Source organism: Podarcis liolepis (genome assembly GCF_965112155.1).
Source record: "Podarcis liolepis genome assembly, chromosome: 1".
NCBI lineage: Eukaryota > Metazoa > Chordata > Lepidosauria > Squamata > Lacertidae > Podarcis > Podarcis liolepis.
The window spans coordinates 126,134,083-126,155,271 of record NC_139554.1 but is presented as its reverse complement, the minus strand read 5'-3'; the positions used below and the strand labels follow the sequence as shown (position 1 = coordinate 126,155,271).

Here is a 21,189-nt window from a genome sequence, read left to right as displayed (position 1 = left end):
AAACCAAAGCATTCCAAAACCTAGGCGTGCTTTCCCATAGAAAGTACTTCCGGGTTTTCAGCATTTGAGTACTAAGGTGTTTGAGAACCAAGGTACCACTGTATATTTTTAAAAAGAAAAGTAGCAATATGTACATGCCTAGTCAGCGGTCTCCCGACGATAGAGTGCTTTAAAAAATAAGAGAGGATGATGCAGTGACCACTGTCACGGGGCATGAATGCCACTACCCCCATTTTCTGCTGTTTTATGGGGGTTCATTTTGGAGAGGCTGGACCTCTAAGTGCAGCTCTAATTGTACCACTTCTGTTCCTGTGTGCTGCAGCATGTCCCCAGTTGCCCTGTAAGCCAAAAATATTTTTCTATAAAGTTGGGATGGGAAAGCGATTTGAGGCCTAGTACAAAAGACACAGGTGGCGCTGTGGGTTAAACCACAAAGCCTAGGGCTTGCTGATCAGAAGGTTGGCGGTTCGAATCCCCGCAACGGGGTGAGCTCCCGTTGCTTGATCCCTGCTCCTGCCAACCTAGCAGTTCTAAAGCACGTCAAAGTGCAAGTAGATAAATAGGTACCACTCCGGCGGGAAGGTAAACGGCGTTTCCGTGCGCTGCTCTGGTTTGCCAGTAGTGGCTTAGTCATGCTGGCCACATGACCCGGAAGCTGTACACCAGCTCCCTCGGCCAGTAAAGTGAGATGAGTGCCACAACTTCATAGTTGTCCACTACTGGACCTAATGGTCAGGGGTCCCTTTACCTTTTTACAAAAGACCTGGGGTTCTGGCTTTCAAGGTCACCCCTTATTAATAATACCTGTGTGCCACAATGTGTTTAATCAAAAGGAGAAGTGAAAGCTTCCAAACTCCTTGGGAGGAGGGGAGCACAAGTCTGATACTTGTAAACTGCAGTTTAGTACAATGTGCAAATGCCGTCAGTGTGTTGCTCCTAACTGTGTTTATTTTAATTAAAGAAACCAAAAACGACCTGAATTCTAAACATGCCTTTTAAACGTGTATATACAAACATAAATTATTATAAACCTCAAAGTTTTCTTTCTGCTAGGGGTGGCATGTGAAATATTTTCACTTCAAATGTGTTTATCTACATATTATGAAAGAATGCTGATTTCTAAATAGCTTTGAATACACTTGGGGTACTGGAAAACTCTTAATCGTGCTTTCCTTCACTAAGCAATTCAACACCATTGTTTGTGTTGTTTCTAGCGTATCATTCAAACTTAGTTTGTTTTTCAATTATTATTTTTTTTTTTCAGAAGAAAGATGGATTCTCATTTGTTACTACTGATTTGTAGTTTCAACATAGGGCAGGATCCAAAGTGCCATTTCGGGCACACCAAAGAGCTTGCAGATTTTTCCTCTTTCAACAGCAGACCTTTCACGCCTCCTTCCACTATGTTTCCGAAAGTCCCCTTAGTTTCCAAATGGTATGTCATGTAGTAAGAGGAAGAGGGCTGACTGCTGTAAGCCCCTTGGACCTGTAGAACCAACCCTGCCCATATATTGTTCATTCTGAGGAAAAGAGCAAGAAAGCATGTGTCAGATAGCATTGACAAAAGTTAGTGCCAAGAACCTACTCCTATGGTTCATGGTTGTAGAGTTTTCTTATGGTTCGGAGGGAGCCTTGGGGCTCTCACAGAGGGTGGGATCCAGCATCACACCAGAAGGCATGATGGGATTGCCCTCCCTCCCTCCTGCAGTCCCACCCCACCTCAATTTTCTCCCAAAGATCCCTCCAACCTTCAGGAGCAGATTTGGGGTGGCGTAGGTGCAGGGGGCTTCAGAGGGGGAGAATGAACCGATTTCCACTTGCACAAAAACAATGAACAATCAATCATTTTATTTGTGTGTACGCTCCCTTTCAGAAATTAACACCATGCTCAAGGTGGCTTGCAACATATAAAAAATTACATGATTACAAACATAACAAAAGGAGTCATAAACAATAAATAAAAAATCAAGAAGTACACAACCAAATTGAACCATTGCCTCATAAATCATAAGATGTAAAATATACAAAAAATTAACAGCAATAAGAGCAACAAACCACACCCTAAATAAATTTCCTAAACAATACCCCAGCCTAGGGGCCAGCAAACTTTTTCAGCAAGGGGCCGGTCCACTGTCCCTCAGACCTTGTGGGGGGCCGGATTATATTTTGAAAAAAATATATGAACGAATTCCTATGCCCCACAAATAACCCAGAGATTAAATAAAAGCACACATTCTACTCATGTAAAAACACGCTGATTGTCTGTGGGCTGGATTGAGAAGGCGATTGGGCCAGATCCGGCCCCCGGGCCTTAGTTTGCCTACCAATGCCCCAGCCCAAGAGTCTGCTTAGCAGCCTCAGCTCTTTTAGGTGGAGTCAGTCAGGGCTCACCGTCCCAGGTCATGTGGAAAAAAGCCTGCAAGGCAGGGAGCAGGTCTTCTAGGACTTGTGGCCAAGAGAGTACAAAGGTTGGCTGTCACTCAGTGAAATGACAGGCTTTTCCTCATATCCTGATGTTGCTGCCTTGAATGTTGTTATTATTGTCCAGACTGGTCACACCGGTGCCTAACCTAGTAGGACTATTGTAAATTTTATATCACAGGCCTCATAATAAATAAACCTACGTAGTATATTTTTCATGGATTTCTTCCTGGAGTCTATAAACTTATTAATAAACCAGTGCACTTTTAAATGAACGGTATAGTCTGTCCAAAACTTCTGCTAACACCTGCCATTAACTCCCTAGCTTCCTTTTTTTGTTCCTCTTTTTAAAAAGGAGCACAGCTTGCATGATGAGATCATTTTTGTAACTTGAAAATTTGTTTAATTTCCTTTTAGCTACATTGGTTTAAGAATTGCCATGCAAGTTCAAACTAGTGAAAACCAAACTGTTGCAAACAGTTCATTTATCCAGGGGCTGTTTTTGAGTTCTTCCACATTTTCAATCTAGTCATCTAGTGCAACTCCCTGGAACGCAGGAATCTTTGGCCCAATGTGAGGCTGGAATCCACAACCCTGAGATTAAGAGTCTTATGTTAAACTTTCACTTTGGGTATTCTGACTTTTTGTCAAAGTTTAAGAAGAATTAATGTGTGTTGATATGCACGCTCAGTCACACTTTCTTTCCAATTCTGGTGCTTCTGAAAGTCTGTTAACTGCTGTTTGCAACATTTAAAACAACAGCAACAGCCTTATGTTTACAAACCATCTTCAAACCTTGCCAGGAAAGGAAGTGAAGCATGTGGCTATTCTATAGCACTTCCCGATGCTTCATACTTTATGCAAATTAGTTGAACCTTCTTAATAAACTGGGTGGACTGTATTTTTTGTTGTGCTCAGTTAGCACTTGCACAAACTGCTCTTGGCTCAGACAAATTTAGGATGAAATTGAATGTTACATTGGCAACCCCATCTTTCCTTCTTGTCTGCCTATAACACTAATGCGAAGATTGAGAGTGGTTGCAGCTGCAAATAGGTGATCAGAAGCAGGGTCCTCAATTCTAATCCTGCCCTGCTGATAGTCCCCCACCCCCAAAAAAGTGTTTGTTCCAGCTGGGCTCTGCAACTAAGAAAAACTGCTGGGGAGAATCAGCACGTGAAGGGTTTTTTAAAACTCTTATCAGTGCCCCTCACCCGCTCCACCCAGTTATCTCAGCACACAAACTTGTGCTTGCTGTGATAATTCTAGTTCTGCCTTCACATATGTACATGATTGCATAGAATTGCAGATTTGGCTGCAGACCTTTTGAGTGGTTCTACCAGAATAAATCCCAAGCAGTTTTTTAGGCATTGCAACCATAGTCTGGTACGAAGAGGGAAATGTCCAATGCTAAGGGATTTCTAGCCAAAAGCTTTCAAATTAACTCCCCCTCTTTTTGGGATTCCACTTTTTAAATATTTTATTTGCTATAGTTTAGGATTATGCCTGATTACAGCAACTAAACCTCTTGAAAGCTTACTAATTAATGTTTCATAGTTTCCAATTTGATTTTGTAATGACTGACTGAAGTGAGGCTGTAGATAACAGCAGACTCTGTTGAAGACAGATAGGACTGTATCTGCATGGGAATGGGATCAATCCTGCTCATTCCACCTAATTGCTCACATGGTGGATATCCTTTTGGAATTGGCCTCCTTAGAGATCTGATCTTCATTGTCATTAATTATAAATAGTAATGATCTAATGGATCTGGCCAAACCCATGGGGCTACGTAGAGCCCAATTTCACGATCCCTTTTCCAACCTGTTACATCTGCACAGGTTTGAGTTGCATACCATGTACTCAGAGCAGCTTATAAACAGAGATGCTTATAAACAGCTTGATTTTATTTATTAACCCACAGAGATTAAAACCAAGAGGAAAGATATAATTCAAAGCATCCCACCCACTTCTAAAAGGCCAGATATCTAAAGGCCAAAGGCCTGATTACAGCGGAACATTTTGCCTGGTGCCTAAAGACCCCCTGGACCTCTCACTTCTTTGAGTCATGTCCTTAATAGGCATACATTCTCAGTAACTTCACACATATCCTTAATGTGTAGTTTTGGTAGCAACCACGTGTTGAAACATGACAGTGGCAGTAGTGGAATTGCTTTTGTTTCATTTATTGAAAAAGTGACCGGTTTAATTCCTGTATCAGCAGAAAGGTGGTGCGCAGCAGTTTTGTTTTCTTGTCAGATCTTAAAATTTCAGCCTATATAAATTCTTTTATAGGTGAAATTCAGCTGTAAGTGGTGACGCTTATGCAAGCAAAACACCATCCTCAAAAAGGTATTAGGAGACCTGAGGGTAACTCAGAAGACTGCCCAACTACAGAAAATCAAACAAAAAGAGAAACGTACTCTACACTAAAATGTTTTGTGTTTACATTGGTATGTGGCTGTTGGCACCTAAATTCAGTATGCACTGAAAAGGTTATGCATAAAGATAAGTGGAAGGCAAAATGCAAAGAGCTGCAGCTAAAACCTTTTCTGTACTAGGGGGTTTCATTAGCTGCAAGTTGAGGGAGGCTATCATGAGAAGATGCAGCCAAGAGGAAAACACCCAGAGGAACTTACTACGGTTCCATAATTGCCTTGAATATATCCACAAAGTTCTTTGGTCCTTTGCTGAAATGGATGCAGAAAAAAATGGGCCTAGCCATCTTTTTGTGAGTGACTGACACAACCTACCTTTGTTTTAACAGATTTCTTTTGAGTTTCGTTCCCTTCTACACTCTCAGCTTGCCACACTGTTCTTCGATGAAGTCGTTAAGCAGATGGTTGCAGCATTTGAAAGAAGAGCATCCAAGTTGTACGGTCCAGAAACAATCATACCTCGAGAGCTAATGCTTCACGAAGTGCATCACACATAAAAGGGGGGAAGTCGTGTTAAACTACTTGGACATCGTGTTTTTACATGAAGTGTTCTTCCATGTGGGCTTCTAGTTACATGGGAATTTGAAAATTATGTATAATACTACTGTATGACACAGGCCTGTAAGATGCAGATGTATATAATATAAAGCTTCAATCAAGTGCAATTATAAGGTGCTGAAAAAGAGTGGCAGCTATAAACTACACCAAAATTGCCTTCTTCCTCTTGCCAGTTTTTATGAAACTCAGCACTGTCTACTGCCTAATGTTTTGCAGTGTTTCTAATATTTACTATTGGAATCAAGTTTTAAGTTATTAGTCTTTCAAATGCATATTTAAGTTATTTTTGCTATTCAGGAAAAGCTTTAAATTAGCACATATAATTCTGAGAACAAATTTCTCAGTATGTGTAACTATACTTAGTAGGGAATGTTTAGTGTGTAAGTGGAATGAATATATAAAGGGCTCTTTTAATCAAGAAACATGTATGACATTGCCAAGTGCTTTCACAAGATTCTAGCAGGTAAATCTGTAAGGAGTCATGAATTCAAACTTTAAAGTGACTTGAGTTTCACAGATCTGTTTGTATATTACAGCACAACTTTGCTAGGATAAAAACATACTATTCCCTTTGTCTAGACTAAAGCAAGTTTTTGGGCAATCATCTCTACAGCTAGCACTGAATTTTGCCATTTTCCAAAGTTGTATAATTGGCTATGCAGCTAAATGTATCCTTTTCAACAGATTCCTAAAATGGCTTCAAGATTACTACCTTTAACTAGGAAGAGTCTTTATAAAGTTTAGGCATCACAATCAAGAGAAGCTGTGGCATTTTATCCTGAGTGATGCTAAATACACTAGGTTGCACAATTTTAAAGTAATAAAGCAAAGTCTGTAGCTGCCTAAACTTTAATAGCTCTTAATCTTGAGCAAGGACAAGGAGTACAACCTTGGGCCCTCCAAATTTGAGCAAAACCAGCAAAAATTAATACAGCTGATGGCAAAGGAACTATTTAGGCTTTCTCCCATTCCTAGAAAAAAAAATGGTTTAAAAATGATTGGAATCTGGCTCTGTACTCCCAAGAAATGTTTTCAGGCTCACATACCCGATACAAAACAGGATTGAGTTGTGAATAAGTGAATACATTTCATACCTTTTTGAGCAATCTTTTATTACATAAAGTTGTCACATAATTGTATATTTGTCTACTTTGTACACAATTTTTATTCAGTCTTGCACACAATGGCTTCTGCATGTCCTAGTGATAGCAAGCACCAATAAAAGTCTGATTTTAACAGAACTGCAAGTGCTTGAACTGTTTAGAGCTCAGCGTTAGTACACGGATCTTCCACCCAGTATCAGGAATGTACAAATGTCTTTATTCAAAGTACAAAATAAATTATCTGTAGGCATGGACAATGACTGTAAACGATTATGCATGTCTAAACTGAAACCCAGTAACTATTGTTACAGTGATTCTTCAAACACCGGCCCTTCCGCAGTCACTATCCATCCTGTTTCGCCCTGACCTGAAGTTTTACTTCAAACTGTCAAGTCACTCACTGTGGTTCCATGATGGGACATCCCTGTAGCTGAGCATTAGAACATGCCACCACCTCCCATGCCAGCCCCCATGCCTCCCATGGCAGCTTCCTTCTCCTCTTTAGGAATTTCAGTCACTACGGCTTCAGCTGTAGACAGAAGGGAAGCAACACCTGCTGCATCCATCAAGGCTGTCCTTACAACCTAAAAAAAGAAGTTTAAGATATATTTCAGTGAGACACTTGTACAGCTCGTTATCCATTGTGTTGAGATGATAGGCCCAGTGGGAAATAAGAGAACTTACCTTCGTTGGATCAATGATGCCTTTCTCTACCATGTTTACGAACTCGCCAAGCATGGCATCGTAACCAACATCGGCTGCGCTTTGCATGATTTTCTCAACTATCAGCGATCCTTCAACGCCCGCATTCTTGGCAATAGTCATTGCTGGAATTTTCAGTGTTCTCTTGATAATTTCAATACCTTAAAGGAAAAGGTAAATGATGTTAGCAGAAACTAGTCTCGGCAACATAATGGGTACGTTTGAAATCCCATTACCAGCAAGGGAGCCAACAAAGATTATAACAACCCTCTCTATCCTGCACATAGGCTTGCCAGAAGACTGCAAGAACAAGCAGACCTTTTGTCCCTTTCAAAAATCTTAACACCTCCTACATCAGGGTTGGGGAAACCTTTGGCCTGCACAACCTTTTGGACATATGCCAGTGATGGGACAGAGCAGTAAATAAAATTGTGATCTAATGGTAGGCCAGTTTCAACACACCCACCCACCCCATTTTCTATCCAGGCAAGCAAGAGGAATCCTTATAACTGAAATATTCAGCCCCTGAGCCTGAGGTTCCCAGTCCCTGCTCTAAGGGATGATGACCTTGAGGGCATCCAGATATAGGGGCTCCCAACACCCACCAACATAGCCAATAGGAGCAATTCAAAGACAGGTTAACCAAAGGGGTTTCCTGCCCACTCAACTGTTTGCACCCCCCAAGAAAGGCTGATAAATGCTCCAAGGAACCAAGATTTCGATGCAAGGGTCTACTGAGGGAGGGAGAAGGTGCTGGGGAAACCTCAAGTTAGCTTATATCAGGATCCAAGCCCTTAACTGTTACTTTAAAGCATGTGTAGTGCACCTACCAATTTTCTGATCTTCATTGGCTGGAGTCAATTTATCTAGTGCCGGAATGCACCGAAGCAGCGCACAGCCGCCTCCTAGAACGATGCCTTCCTCTACGGCAGCACGAGTGGCATTGAGGGCATCCGTGACTCTGTCCTTCTTCTCATTCACCTCAACGTCACTCGTTCCTCCAACCTAAGAAAAGAAATCTTATTTTAAGGCTGCTGTTCTGAGCTCTAATCTGAAAGTTATTTCATAAAGCTCTATAGCAGGGGAAGGTGGATGACGTATGGCCTTCCTTAGCGAATGCTGGGCTACAAAACTCTCATTCTGGCCAGACTAGCTGGGGCAGACGCGAGTCAGACTCCACCATCATCTGGAGGGCCACTGGCTTCCTATTCTCACTTTATAGCCTAGAGAGCGCTAGTTGTACCTGCAGGGAAAAAGGCTATTGTGCAGTGATCTACTTTTGGTGAATGTCACTGTGGTGTTCATCTTTTAGTTGGCAGGTATAGGACTTTTTCTTCCATAATATTATTGGGTGAGCATTTAGTAAATAAAATAATACTGTATTATTCTGGTATTACAAATTAAAACACCTGCATTAAAGTATTCTTTAAACAACTGTAAACAGCTTAGAAACAATTTATGTATGGGTGTATTTTCATTATTGTAAATCGTTCTGTGATCCTTGAATGAAGGGAGGTACAGTCGTACCTTGCTTGTCGAACGCCCTGGAATTCGGATGTTTTGGCTCCCAAATGCCGCAAACCCAGAAGTGATTGTTCCGGTTTGCAAACGTTCTTTTGGAACCCGAAAGTCCGACAGGCCTTCCATGGCTTCTGATTGGCTGCAGGAGCTTCCTGCAGCCAATCAGAGGCCGCGTTTTGGAAGTCGAACAGACTTCCAGAACTGATTCAGTTTGACTTCCAAGGTAGTTTATAATAGTAAAATAATTTTATGCAATAAGCAACAAATAATAGTAGTGGTAAATAAATAAATAAAAATAAAATAGTAATGCGCAGATTCACCTTTAGTACAGCTACTCCGTCAGAAAGTTTGGCCAGGCGTTCATTGAGTTTCTCCTTTTCGTATTCACTTGTTGTAACCTCCAGTTGTTCAACTATTTCCTGAATGCGCTTTTCAATTTGTACTTTGTCACCTTTCCCTTTAAGTAGCAAACAGTCATCTTTCGTCACAATGACTTCTCCAACTTTACCAAAGTCATGAGGTTGAATGTCTTCTACATTTATGGTTAAGCCTTCTTCCCCAAACACCTGAAACAGATTAATATTAAATACTTTAAAAAGTCCACGGCTTTTTTCAAATTACTGATTAGCTGGTTTCATTCAGACCGCTTCATTGGGAATGCAATCCTAAACACACTCACTAGAGAAAGCCCCACTAAATTCAGTGAATGGGCTTATTAACACTCTTTTAATTCTTCACCTAGATTTTCTGTACTTGTAATTGCAAAGTGACCAACAGGAAGTAACAGCTTCCTGGACATTTGCAAAAATTGGTTGATTTATTTTATTTACTTCTATGGTGATACCCCACCTTTCCTTCAAGGACCTCAACATTGCATACAAAGCTCTTGCTCTCAGCCTCTTATCCCCACAAGCACCTTGAGGTAGGTTAGACTGAGACAGCAAGTGGTTCAAAGTCACCCAGCAAGTTCCATGCCTGAATCGGATTTGGACTTCAACCACTACAAATTTGGGTTCAACCACTACAATTTTTTCCGCCAGTTACGTTCACATTCTGAATTGGTTTCTTAATGCACAGAGCTTACACTGGCAATGTTATCTATTTTCTAAGCAAATCTTTTGTGACTGGAAAGCAGGGCAGTGAACAACCAATGATGTATGCAACGGGTAAACAGGGCACCTGCATAGCAGCATGGCTTAGGCCTGGCTCAACTGATCAGCGCGTGGTGCTTTCTTTAAACAGGCACACATCTGTAGCTCAGTTGTAGAGCACATGCTTTGTATGCAAAAGGTGCCAGGTTCAACTCTTGACATCTTTAGGCAAAAATGGGAAAGATTCCTGCCTGAACCCCAGGAAAACATCTGCCAATCATCTGTTGATGGTTGGTTGGGGTTCTTAAGAATAGGAAGAATAGGGTTAGGTGGCCAATGGCCTGTCTTTGTATAAATCTCCCATGTTCCTATGGCAATCCGGATTAACATCCAACGTCTTTTTTTAGAAAAGTACATATAATCAGTGATGGCTCTGCAAGAAATTGGTAAATGAGTGCCCCATGCTAATTATTTAGTGTTAGTACTTAAGATACATATGAAAATTTACTTACAGCACCGCCGGTAGCAACTGCCATATCTTTCAGCTGATTTTTTCTATTGTCACCGAAACCGGGTGCTTTCACGGCAACAACCTGTAGGCCAACCTTCAGTCTGAAAAAAGTCAGCACTCAAGAGTTATTAGTTGTTCACGTCTTTATTCCAAAATGGTACAACTGTGTTCTGGTAAAATAAGGCTCTCTATAGTTGACAACACTGAAAATTCAACCGTAAACCAATGAAAGTGATCTACTATTCATTGTTTGTTTATTTGTCAGGATTTAAATTTGTTTTCATATTAAAGACTGAAGACTACCGATGAACATCTTCTCCCCCCCACCCGCACCCCCACAGTTTAAGCCCATTAGATCTGCAATTATAAGCATTCTTTTATGGAAGTCCTACTTCAATCATTAAGGCTTATTTCCCTTATGATCTGGCCATAAAGTGTACAATTTCTTGGACCAGACAATACCTGGAAAAAGAAAATGTTTTATCTAACTATAGCGAAGATTTTTGCCCTTCCCTGCAACAGTTACCCCTTTCTGCAGCAAGATTACTAAGAAAGATCAAATGGATTAAACTCAAAAGCGTTAAAATTAAAGATAGATACTTGTTCCACGCCTACCTGTTTAATACAAGGGTACTGAGGGCCTCTCCATCAACATCTTCAGCAATAATAACTAAAGGCTTGCGGTGATTATTGGCAATTTCAAGAGCTGGTACTATGGACTGAACACTAGAAATCTTCTTTTCACTGATTAACACGTAAGCATCTTGGAATTCACATTTCTGTCCTACAGATGAAAGCAACGTTGTTGAAATAAATTACAAAGTACTCTCTCAAGAGACAGTGACTATGAACATTCCTCAGTTTCTAATCCTATCATAGCCATTATGCAGCCACCTTCTCTGAAACGCTTCAAAAAATATGCCCAATTACAGCAGACTTTCAATGGTCTCTAACATGCAACTTTTCTTTGAACTTGGTGCTGTTAAAATGCTACCCAAGGACATGCAAAAACAGGGCCATTAATTCTTGCAAAATTGAATTTTAAGATTAAGATAGTATACTCTGGTGTAATGCTACAGAGTTTGTTTACCTAAAACCAGTAACATACAGTATTTCAGTTTAATTCAGGGATGGGCAGAAGGTAGATCAGGATCTACTGGTAGATCTCTCGGTGATCTGCAGATGATCAAAGACTTCTGGCTTCCAAATTTCTAACAATGATGTAACGGTCAAAACAAAACAAGCTTTTTCAACTTCCTTCTAAATTAGGCTGCTTGAAATGAAGGAAGCTTGGGAGAAATAGAATTTGTTACTTGTGGGAAAGATTAAAGCTGGATTCCATTTTTTACGTATTTTAGTAGCAATCTTTTTTTTTTTTTGCCTGTACCCAAATTTGCCTCCTCACTTACAAGTATGCAAATAAAATGCAAGTATGAGAGGTCCAGCACCTATAATTTGTGAGGCAGCTTCATCAGCAACAGCATGCAAAAGGGCAAACGTGTTACATACCTAGAGCATTCCATTAAGAACCCTAAGAGGTTCATCAAGGTTTCGATCGTGAGATTAAGTTCCTGACAAGTGACATGGGGAGCTCTCACCTTTCCCTGCATGTTTATCCGTATGTACAAACCACATCACATGCCAGAAAAGGTGACACAACTTGTGCCACAGATCTAATTCTGTAAATTAGGGAGTGGGTTCTAGTATTTGCAGACGCCTCTATTTTGAGGCAAAAAGGAACACATTACTAAGATATTTTTTAAACTGCGTTTAGTCTATTCCAACAGAACCAAGCTGTTAAGGCAAACGAGCAGCGGGAGTCTTGTGTTCTAACTTACCTTTGGCTGTATTAATGAAGTAGGGAGAGATGTAGCCTCTATCAAACTTCATGCCTTCAATAATTTCTAATTCATCATTCAAAGTTTTTCCATCCTGTTTTTTTTTAAAAAAAGGTCATGAAAATTAGCTACACCCTGTGCGCACAACCCATCTCAGAACAAGCTGCTTCATTTTCTGTTTTAGATCTTTGGCTCCCCCATAATGGTGCACTTTTTCTACAATGATGAGGTCTTTTCCTCCACAATGAGCTAGTATCCTATTTTGGCATACAATAAGTAGACCTTACTAGAGTTACCCTTACCTTAACTGTGATAACACCTTTTCGTCCAACTTTTTTCATGGCATCAGAGATTATGTTGCCAATTTCCTTGTCGCCATTTGCAGATATTGTAGCAACCTGTCCAAAAAAAGAGAGAGAGGTCTGTGTGAACTAGCTACAAATAGTACATTAAAAAAAAAAAAAAAAAAGAGGCTGGGGTATTGATAGCATAGTCACAGAGGCATTACAAAGCAAATTTAAGGAATAGTGCCTAAACCATTTTCTCACAGATACAATATTGTTGAATGGAGTGAAATATTACATTTAGCAAGCCCTCTTAAACGGTGCACCCACACAATATACAAGTAGCGGGGAGAAGGAAGATGTTTGTTTTACGAAAGAGATAGCATTTACCTGAGCAATTTCTTCTGGAGTTGTGACTGGTTTGGACAACTTCTTCAATTCCTCAATTACAGCATCTACAGCGAGCATCACCCCTGAGGGAACACGGCACAGCTATGCAATTAAACAATCTACATAGTCAACAGCAAACAAAACTTAACCATCGTGCTATGCTCCAAGAGCAACAAAAAGGCTATAAATGATCATGCAATGCATTATCCCTGACTGCTGGGATGCAGTTATCCCATTAAACACCAGGAAGAGATAGGGTCCACACATGTCACAGAGCTGCCTCTTCCCTGCATCATGAATTTCTCCCCAAAAAAGCATTCACTAGGAGGGGTTCTTCACCTAGGAAAACACAGTACATTGTGCCATTGGTTACCTCCACCTCCAGCATCAAGGGCTTTTCACCAGCTAGGGAAACGCCAATCTGGTGCCATGGAGGTTCACTCGAATCTGTCTCTGCCTTAAAAAGGCTAGAGCAGGAGGCAAGATGAAGATGCAATTTGCGTATTAAGACTGCCTATCTGTGGGCATGCGCTACACATTTTGGGCAGTAACTGTCCCTCCTACCTTGCCATGCAGTCAGACTTTCAGGGTCTTAATCCTCAACACACTTGTTTCATGCTTTTGAAGACGACCACAAAAGCATTTTATAAAAGGCCGATAAAAGCCCAGGTACCATTACGCACAGTAAACAACACATAACGTAAGTTGTCGCCAGAAACAATATACAAAAATTCACTGACCAATGTGCTTTAACAGGAGTCACAATATATTGTTAGTATTTTCATTCTCACATTGCTGTTTGATCTCATGATCCACATTCCATAGTAACAGGAGTGTGGGAACAGAACTCAAGACACTGTAATCCCGTTCTATGTGCTTTTGTATTTTCTCTCTTTGTTCTCTGCTTTCAGACAGAGGAGACGTGTGTGAAGCTGCTGCTCACACTCAGCCATGTTTGTTTTGATCTGCTGTAAATAAAGAAGCTTTTGCAATGCCAAATACCTACAGACTCCCTTCTTGCTGATACTCTGCTAACGCTAATAGCATGCCCACAGCTCCACTGGATGTGGGTCGCTGGACACCTGCGTAAGAGGAAGGGATGTACGCATATCTATGACCAGAAAATTAGACACCCCACTTCCCATTTTCTTTTCACAAAAGTAGCACATTGTCATGTTTCTGCAACATTGGTACGTACAGTGGTACCTCAGGTTACATACGCTTCAAGTTACAGACTCTTCTAACCCAGAAATAGTGCTTCAGGTTAAGAACTTTGCTTCAGGATGAGAACAGAAATTGTGCTCCGGCAGCAGGGGGCCCCATTAACTAAAGTGGTGCTTCAGGTTGAGAACAGTTTCAGGTTAAGTACAGACCTCCGGAACAAATTAAGTACTTAACCCGAGGTACCACTGTAATTTGAAAACAAATTCCAAGATAAACAAGGAAGATAACTAGAAGAATTGGCATGTGTGAGCCAACACTATCCACATCATTACCTCTCCTGATCTCCACTGGATTTGCTCCTTTGCTGATCATTTCAAACCCCTCCCTGGCAATCGAACGTGCCAGTACCGTTGCGGTTGTAGTACCGTCTCCCGCCTCTTCATTGGTATTGTTGGCAACATCCTGAACTAACTTGGCTCCAATGTTTTTGTACTTGTCCTTCAAGTCAATTGACTTGGCTACTGTCACGCCATCTTTCGTCACCTTAGGGCTTCCCCAGCTCTGTTCAATAATTACTGTCCTCCCCTGTAAAAACATGACACACACACACACATGCACAATGAAACACTGGATTACTAGGGTAATTTCTTCCTGAGGCTGGAAGCCGCAACGCTTTCCAGGAAGGCAGATATGCACTCTCCCTAATACAATGTACGTGTATACATTGCCTCCAACAATGTCTCGCATCCATTTCAACAGTGCAACAGACTCCCTTGAAAGATGGTGGACTTTCCTTCCTTGGAGATTTTGAAGCGGAGGTTGGATGGCCATCTGTCATGGATGCTTCAGCCAAGATTTCTGCATGGCAGGGGTTGGACTAGAGGACCCTCTGAACTCTACAATGTCATGATTATAGAAGATTAGAAGAGCCTGCTGTATCAGGTAACAGCCCATCTAGCCAAGCGTCCTGTTCCCCCAGTGGCCAACCAGCTGCCTGTGGAAGGCCCTTAAGCATCTGAGCACAAAAGTACTCCCCCTTCCTGTTGTTTGCGGCAACTGGTATTATTATTTTTTTGCTGGGCAGAGCACTGAGAGGGGTTGTTTTATTGTTGTTAGCCGCCCTGAGCCCGGCTTCGGCTGGAGAGGGCGGGATATAAATAAAATTCATTATTATTATTATTATTATTCCATTCCTTGCTAGTGAAGTGGAAGAGGAAAGGTGTTGTAGCAAAAGGACCAGCTTAGCATGGTGAGTCTTCTACGCCCTGTCATTGAGACTGAGGAGAAATTAGCCTGGAACGTGCACACAAATACACACCCAAACATTGCCTGCTCTCTCTTAGGAGAGGGTGGAAGGGTGAAGCATCTTTTATCCTTTCCAATTATCATGGTGAAATAAATGACAAGGTCTCAACATTAAAATGTATGGATCTTCCCTAGCCTTCCAACAAAGGTCATTGGGAAGGAGAAAGTAATTATCTTGATTACTAATTGGTCATCTCTTTATTGGGAGCTCCCATGAACCTTCAGTCTCTGTGATCAAGCCAATCTTATCAACTAGGGGCCCCTCATCTTGGATAGTATAATTGTTTTAAGAACCCTGCTTGGCACCAGGTTCAATCTCAGTTTATAGACTTTCCTAGTGATACGAAGAAGCGAATTCTTGGCTGATACATGAGCTACTTGGCGGCAACTGGTATTTGGAAGAATTATGACCTCCAGCTGTGGTGGTAGCAAAGCAGAACCACTGGGGGTAGCAGCCATTAATAGCCTTCTTCCCCCATGAATTTGTCCACCCCTCTTTTAAAGCCATCTGAATTGGTGGTCATCACTGCCTCCTGCAGCAGCAAGTTCCACTAGTTTAACTGTGTTGTGTGGCTTGCAGTGTTGATGCACAACCTGGCTTTGGCTAACATTTATAGACTTTCCCCCCAGATGATCCCTTAGTAAGCAGAGAGCTATGTCAAGATGCTTGGTATACACATGGAACCAATGTTTACAGCTCTGAACTTCAGGTTTTACATACATACATGCAAAAATATTTTTAGCAGGCATTCAACTAATGTTGAATGAAGTATTTACACTTGCACAATGGAACTTCCTCCCCCGCACCAAAAAAAAATCTGTTTTAGGGGCTCCCTCTGCCTTTTAGAACAGATACGGGGATAGCTAGTGCTCATGCAAGTGGGACGGACATTCTGCTACAGAAACACAATTTTTTGCTCTACCAGGACCCTTGTAAAACTTCACTGTATGATATTTATTTATGGGACACCTGTCAAGCTACTAATCATTCTGAGTGCTCACGGGTTGCAGAACACTGAGCGTAGACATAGCTTGTTCCTCTCTGCCACCTATTGACACAACCGCAGCACATCAGCCACGGCTGCAACGCCTGTAGGGGCATATTATATAGAAATACATAATATTTATTTATCCGTACACATGGTGCATTTGGAACAACCCATGAATGTTGGGAGGGGAGCAGCAGAAATATCTTATGTAAGGAAGTGTGGGCACAGATAATGTGAATGGAAAGGAACAGTTCCATTTAAACTGCTGGTATAGAGAACACAAAATGTAAATTAGTTGTTCGTTACCGTGTGGCTTTTATACCTAAACTCTGTTGTTCTTGTAACTTATTTTAACTTTTTCTAAGAATTTGTCTGCAAATCACCTTGTCATATTTACCAGATTAGTAAAAATTTAAAAATGACCAGCTCTGAGGACATCAGAGGAACTGCATAAAACGGAGGTCCACCAATTCCAATTAGCCTTGGTAAACTTGGTAAACTTTCTGCCCACTGCTGGCAATGCCACTCTCTGAGGAACAAGGTCTTGCTTGACTAAGATATTGTATGGCACAGCTGGGCTGTGGGAAACTTTCTAACTTTGCACTGAGCCAGAAAGCTCACCAAAGAAATATCACCAGTTTTTTCCTGAGCCTCTCTGTTCAGTGTGAGGGCAAGGATAGCGACTGTCCAGAGTACTGCTGGGACTTTTGCTCACTTGAAGCACATTTTACCAGTGATGAGCACATTTATGGACTGCTATACATGAACAATGGTGCGACTACAAAGGAGCAGAGGAATGTGTTACACAGGTGTAGGAAACTAAAGCAGGGAGCAGGAGAGGAAGGAAGAGCATGTGACTGAAGAGCAGTGAGTGTTTGCAATGAAGACGGACAGAGCTTTGGGATTGTTAATGGTTAACTAAGACAGTGTTTCCCAAACGTTTTTGGGCAACGGCACACCTGTTTACCGGAAAAAAATCTCGCGGCACACCACCATTAAAGCCCCGCCCCCGTGACGTCATTCGGGGAGCCGGCGGCCCGGGCCTGAGCTGGAGAAGGAGAGGCGGTGCTTTTCGGCACAAGGCAATCGGCCTGGAATTGTTTCCCACGCGCTGCGAAAGGGAACAGCTGCGGTCGCGCGAACCCTCCGGCGCTGGGAGGGGAAAGGGCGGAGTCGCAGAGCACCAGCTGGCCGAGCGGTTGCGCGCAGCGTTGCGCTTTTGGAGAGCGTGCGGCTGCTGCTAGGGGATCCGGGGACGTGAGCAGGCCTGGCCCGACCCGGGTTGAAGGAGGACAAGCCGGCAGCGCGCCAAGTGAGTTCGGTTGCGCGCGACGGCCCCCGCTCCCCCCACCCCCGCCGGATCCTCGCCACCGCCGCCTCTCGCCCGCCTCCCTCCCACGGCACACCAGCCGATGTCTCACGGCACAGTAGTGTGCCGCGGAACACCGGTTGGGAAACACTGAACTAAGATACTTTACGTATTACTAAAGATTCATGTCTGTAGCATATTGCAAGGTTCCATCTAGAATACTTAGCCAGACTCCTTGCTGCTGCTTCCCCTGGCTGGCCTTAGAAGCCCAAAAGAAATTCAGATGAAGGCCACCTTGTGCACACACCTCTTGATGCCCTTTGTCCTGCCTGAAGGTCTAGTCACCATTAAGGCAAAAAGGAGAGCAAATGAGTGATGCATTCTGCCTCTCTCAAACTAGCTATATATGCAGCTGCCATGTAGACTTGAAACCTTTGAGGATTTTAGCTCAAAGGAATAACAAAGTGAGAGAATGCATGAATGAACATGTCCCAACTATCTCATTCATCTACTTGCCAGGCAACAAATTCTAATTCGTGTCAAGTATGTATGCCAGTGGCAATATATTTACAGGAATGCTCTAGCAAAGCATTTTAAAGAGGACCCAAAGGACAAGGTCCAGTCAAAGTGAAGCACTTTTAAGCCCCAATGATTCCATTGGAAGGTTATTTAAGCACATGCTCACCTCTCACTGAAAAACCAGTCAGACCCCAAAGCTCTTAATTTTGACTGGATCGTACCCCAAGCTTGTAGGATATATTTTGGGCTATGCTCATCCCTTCAACACAAGCTTCCGCATAACAGCAAGTAAAGCCATTTCATTACCTTTGGTCCCAAGGTGACGGCCACAGCATCAGCGAGAAGGTCAACGCCCTGCAGCATAAGAGCTCTAGCATCTGCTCCAAATTTAACTTCTTTTGCATAGGATCTCGTAAGGTGCGGGGCCAGTGCTCTGGACACCGGCCTTATCTGACGCAGCACTGTTGGTAAACGGAGCATTTCTGCAAACGAATGAAATTTTAAAAGAAATCAGTGCCAACACAGCCACTGCTTTATCTGGCACTTGCTAGAGAGCATTCCATGCCTGTAGCCATGTGCTCAGTCACGACCATTGCTTGAAGGTACACTAAGTGGCTGAAGTCGTCTGAATGCAAGCACTTCCATTTGAAAATTGGCAACTGAATTACAGTGCCATGCATGACCGGCAACAGCCATAAGAATCGGAGTTGGAAGGGACCCCGTGGATCATCTAGTCCAGGAATAGGCAAACTCGGCCCTCCAGATGTTTTGGGACTGCAATTCCCATCATCCCTGACCACTGGTCCTGTTAGCTAGGGATGATGGGGGTTGTAGTCCCAAAACATCTGGAGGGCCGAGTTTGCCCATGCCCGACCTGGTCCAACCCCCTGCAATGCAGCAATATGTACCCATATGGGTTGCTCATTTGAAGGTCCCTCAGGTGGCACAATGACTGTTAACCAGAAGGTGTCAAGCCCACCTAGGGACAGCTGTGGGCAGGATTTGGGGCTCCTCCCAACTCCAAAGTTCTATAATTTTATGTGCTAACACCGATTAACCCTGTACGCTAGCATAGGACACTTAAGGCCCTCCAGATATTGCTGGACTACTGCTCCTTAACCACTGCCCACGTTGGGTGCAGTTAATGAATGTTAGGAGCATAAGAAAAGGAGAGAACCAGGTTTCACAACCCTGGCATACATATTTATCCTGAGGGAGAAAGTACAGTATTATATAATTTCAGCACTGATTTCATTTCAACAGAGTGCATGTGCGTTTTAGCACATATATACACATGATCAGAACTACTGAGCAAACACTTGTTTAATGGGGCATATCTAGATAGCTCAGTTGGTTATGAAAATGCCAAGCTTGCAGGTCTGATACCCATACAGGGAACTGCATATCCTTGCTTTTTTCAGGGCATTAGTCTCGATGACCCACAGGGACCCTTCCAACCCTAGGGTCCTACAAATCGGAAGGGGTATCCTATTGATTCCAATTAGTTAGCTTGATGTTAACTTTCAATGCAAAGGAGCTGAGGGAACTACAATACTGAACTAACCAAATACAGTACCAGGAATAATGGAGATAGGGAAACTGCTCAGGTCATCAAGGAAAAGCCAATTAAAGAAAACGGGGAGGTCGGGTGGGATGGAATGGGGTGGGAGAGAGGAAAGAGGCCTCAGGAGGAGAAAAGAGGGAAGAAGAAAGTTCAATGAACAAACCCAGCGTATCCTTTGCCCCCCACACGTGCTCCTTCCTACCATCAGGTCGGCACACAAGGTCACGCGGACCCACGCCTCCCCCTGCCGCCAGGAGGGCAGCGCTGCAATGCAAGGGGAAGGCTGACTTTGGCCCACCTTTCCCCCTAGGGCGGAGGTGGGGGTGGGAAAGAGAAGGGAGCAGCCCCACCTTTAACGTGGAGGAAAAAACGCGACAAGGTCTCCTTCAGCAGCAGCTTCACCAGGGAAGTCGCAGAGGGGCGCCAGAGCACGTGCACCAGTCCCAAGCAGCCTCTACCCGCCTCCCTACGCAAAAAAGGGCCTTGAAGGGTTGTGATTTATTTTTTGGGGGGTGGGGAGGTTCAGCCTAAGCGGAAACCGTCAAAGCGGGGATCGGACCTCGGCGTGGAAGACTCGCAGGTCCCGCCCCTCCATCTCCCAACACACGTGTGACCGCATTCACACGACAGGGGAGCGGCGAGAATAAAGGCGCTCGGCCTGAAGGAGAGGTCTGGCGTGGCTGCTGCAAAGGCCGCTTCTTCCCCCTGATAAATGGGCTCTCTCTCCCGCTACCCCCGCCACGTCTCTATAAAATCAAGGACTGAGACACGCGTCGTCGTCCCCCCAAATAAGGAGTTCCCTGATCCCATCTACCCTTTCCCCTATGGGGACTAAACCACCTTGTGCGGCGGGGAGGGGGGTGGTCAGGAGACCATGCGGGGAGGAAAAAACCGTTTTCAGGCAGAGGACCCTCCCCGCTCCCATTGGTCAATCTCTTCCTTTCCTCTCTCCTTCGCCCCCCCCCCCGCCGCTTACTCTTTGGCGGCGGCTCTGCGCTGGAAGCGGTTGCAGTACGAACGGCAGCGGGCTCGGCTCGGACCGCACGCGCACAGCCTGGGAAGCAGCGCGGCTCTCTCGCGACTCTCCTCCGCCGCCCCGCCCCTTCCTCCTCCCCTCTCCAGAGCCCACGTGAGAGCTTGGCGCGGAAGGGAACCCGGGAACCAGCCTGGCGGCATAACCCTCGCGCCCCGCCCCATCCTCGCCTCGGGAGCAGGAGACGTCAGGGGTGGGTTGAGTGGGCGGGGCTCTCTCCCCGGAGCGCCTGCGCTATGCGCTTGGATTGGTTTCAGAACGTAAAAGGCACCGCGGGCGTTTATGCCTTGCGCAGGTTCCCGGGCCCCGCGGTTCCAGAATTTTCTGGAATGCCCATGCTCGCGAAAGGTCGCGCGGGGCGTTGCGTCACCTCCGCTCCCCTTCGCCCTCGCTCAAGATGGCGGGAGTGTCGCCTCACGCCCACAAACCCGAACACCTTATCTGGGTTTGT

The 21,189-nt window shown here is 43.8% G+C and overlaps 2 protein-coding genes and 2 long non-coding RNA genes across 6 annotated transcripts in view; 2 read left to right on the top strand and 2 right to left on the bottom strand.

Annotated features, from left to right (window-relative positions):
- Positions 1-6,656, top strand: part of COQ10B (coenzyme Q10B) — a 19,094-nt gene extending 12,438 nt beyond the window's left edge. Inside the window, exon 5 of one of the 2 annotated variants that reach the window (XR_014518303.1) lies at positions 25-46. Coding sequence is in view for 1 of the 2 variants with exons in the window: in XM_083470521.1 (XP_083326647.1) it covers positions 5,187-5,354 (168 nt within the window). In the remaining variant the exon portion in view is untranslated. Of the gene's footprint in view, positions 1-24; positions 47-5,186 lie in introns of those variants that run through there. The other variant, XM_083470521.1, reaches the window with a different exon arrangement.
- On the bottom strand, positions 1,818-5,179 carry LOC310691324. The gene is made up of 2 exons (XR_014518463.1): positions 4,740-5,179; positions 1,818-4,631 (listed from the first exon to the last, which is right to left on the bottom strand). It is a non-coding gene; the product is annotated as an uncharacterized lncRNA (long non-coding RNA).
- On the bottom strand, positions 6,511-21,035 carry HSPD1 (heat shock protein family D (Hsp60) member 1). Of its 2 annotated transcripts, none has more exons than XM_083468681.1 (12): positions 20,682-21,035; positions 18,448-18,623; positions 14,352-14,604; positions 12,856-12,938; positions 12,484-12,579; positions 12,182-12,275; positions 10,959-11,127; positions 10,345-10,444; positions 9,062-9,307; positions 8,051-8,225; positions 7,203-7,381; positions 6,511-7,102 (listed from the first exon to the last, which is right to left on the bottom strand). In XM_083468681.1, exons 2-12 carry the CDS (start codon positions 18,619-18,621, stop codon positions 6,956-6,958), a joined length of 1,716 nt encoding a protein of 571 aa, XP_083324807.1. In that variant the 5' UTR covers positions 18,622-18,623; positions 20,682-21,035; the 3' UTR covers positions 6,511-6,955. The 2 variants fall into 2 exon arrangements, with proteins under 2 accessions (XP_083324807.1, XP_083324808.1); XM_083468682.1 differs by lacking the exon at positions 20,682-21,035 and adding an exon at positions 20,056-20,643.
- Positions 14,612-16,724, top strand: LOC310691236. The gene is made up of 2 exons (XR_014518419.1): positions 14,612-15,061; positions 15,699-16,724. It is a non-coding gene; the product is annotated as an uncharacterized lncRNA (long non-coding RNA).
- Positions 21,036-21,189: the final 154 nt, after the last annotated feature.

Coding starts and splice junctions, on each gene's coding strand:
- HSPD1 (XM_083468681.1), bottom strand. CDS start 18,621: ATGCTCCGTTTACCAACAGTGCTGCGTCAGATAAGGCCGGTGTCCAGA. Junction 14,605..18,447: donor CCGTCACCTTGGGACCAAAG/GTAATGAAATGG, acceptor ATGTTTTTACAG/GGGAGGACAGTAATTATTGA. Junction 12,939..14,351: donor TCCAGTGGAGATCAGGAGAG/GTAATGATGTGG, acceptor GTGTTCCCTCAG/GGGTGATGCTCGCTGTAGAT.